General features: G+C 48.3%; 1 protein-coding gene across 1 annotated transcript; it reads right to left on the bottom strand.

Annotated features, from left to right (window-relative positions):
* Window positions 1-568: 568 nt before the first annotated feature.
* On the bottom strand, window positions 569-1018 carry LOC122577396. The gene is made up of 2 exons (XM_043748686.1): window positions 749-1018; window positions 569-698 (listed from the first exon to the last, which is right to left on the bottom strand). The coding sequence occupies exons 1-2, from the start codon at window positions 997-999 to the stop codon at window positions 575-577; spliced, it is 375 nt and encodes a 124-aa protein (XP_043604621.1). The 5' UTR covers window positions 1000-1018; the 3' UTR covers window positions 569-574.
* Between the last annotated feature and the right edge of the window lie 14 nt (window positions 1019-1032).

Raw genomic sequence — 1032 nt, 5'->3', positions numbered from 1 at the left:
ACAGCCAGCTCCGCTTCCCCCTCTCTTCTCATCCTTTCTTCCTTGTCTTTCCTGATTTTGTTTTCTTCTTTTCCCATTGGGTGCGCAAGACGGCCACCTGCACCGGTCGCTGTCCCTTTCGAATAGCCCGCGCGGCGCACCTTCGGCGTGCGTGCCAATATGGCTGCGTCCGTGTGGTTCCCTGGGTAGCTCGTGCAGCTGCGCTGTTGTCACGCGTACCAATGTGGCTTCCTCGCTATCCTAACCTCACACGGGGTTATGTTTCGCCTGTCGCGCCTTTCCGGACCGAATTTCTTCGGATTTTATGCCCCCTATTGCTCTCATGCACTAGTCCTTCCCTTTGCTTGCCTTCCTTGCTCGGATTCTCTAGTTTTCTAGAGATTTCGACCACGTTCACGGCTCCGTCCTTTCCCACACTTGCACTCCCGCCATTCCCCTTCGTAACTCCCCGACCCAGCCATAAACTGCAAATACTTCTCGAATTAGAGAATTCTCCAGACATGCAATTAGACTGGCAAACATGTGCGGAGACAATGCAGCTAAAGGCTAATGTCTTTATGGTGGGTCATTGGGTCTATTGAGAATCGGGATGGCTGTAGGTTGGCTGTTGGCTGCCAGGTAGCGATGACTGGCGTGCAGATGTCCCGCGCGATGTAACAGTTCCTTTATTAGATATATTAGATCTCCTACTTTGAAACTTTACCGGTTGATTCGTCTGTCGTAGTACTCTTCTGGCTTTAACTTGGACGTCATCAAGTTTTCTCTTGCCGTTTGCTGCACAATGTTGATTTTATCAAACATGCTTCTAAGATATTCTGCATATATTGGTTCCATGTCCTCTTCGATTATTACTTGACTAGCGGGTTCTCTGGCCAAGTGCCCAAGGTTTAGTTCGTGCGGAGAGAATTGCGTTCCTTCGTGTAAATCTTGAATCGTTGGCATATATTCATTTCCTTTGCGAGCTACTATACTTTGCGATATTGGCTTCAAGACTACCATGTATCTGATTACTATTTCCTTCCTTTTCTTCAT

This window comes from Bombus pyrosoma, unplaced genomic scaffold, assembly GCF_014825855.1.
Source record: "Bombus pyrosoma isolate SC7728 unplaced genomic scaffold, ASM1482585v1 HiC_scaffold_3655, whole genome shotgun sequence".
Taxonomy (NCBI): domain Eukaryota; kingdom Metazoa; phylum Arthropoda; class Insecta; order Hymenoptera; family Apidae; genus Bombus; species Bombus pyrosoma.
The sequence above is the reverse complement of the archived record's forward strand: the minus strand, read 5'-3'. Positions and strand labels throughout refer to the sequence as shown.

Bases quoted from the DNA above. Each gene is read 5' to 3' on its own strand.
- LOC122577396 (XM_043748686.1), bottom strand. From the start codon at position 999: ATGGTAGTCTTGAAGCCAATATCGCAAAGTATAGTAGCTCGCAAAGGA. The intron at 699-748 runs GTCCAAGTTAAA...TCAACCGGTAAA, and splicing joins GCAAGAGAAAACTTGATGAC to GTTTCAAAGTAGGAGATCTA.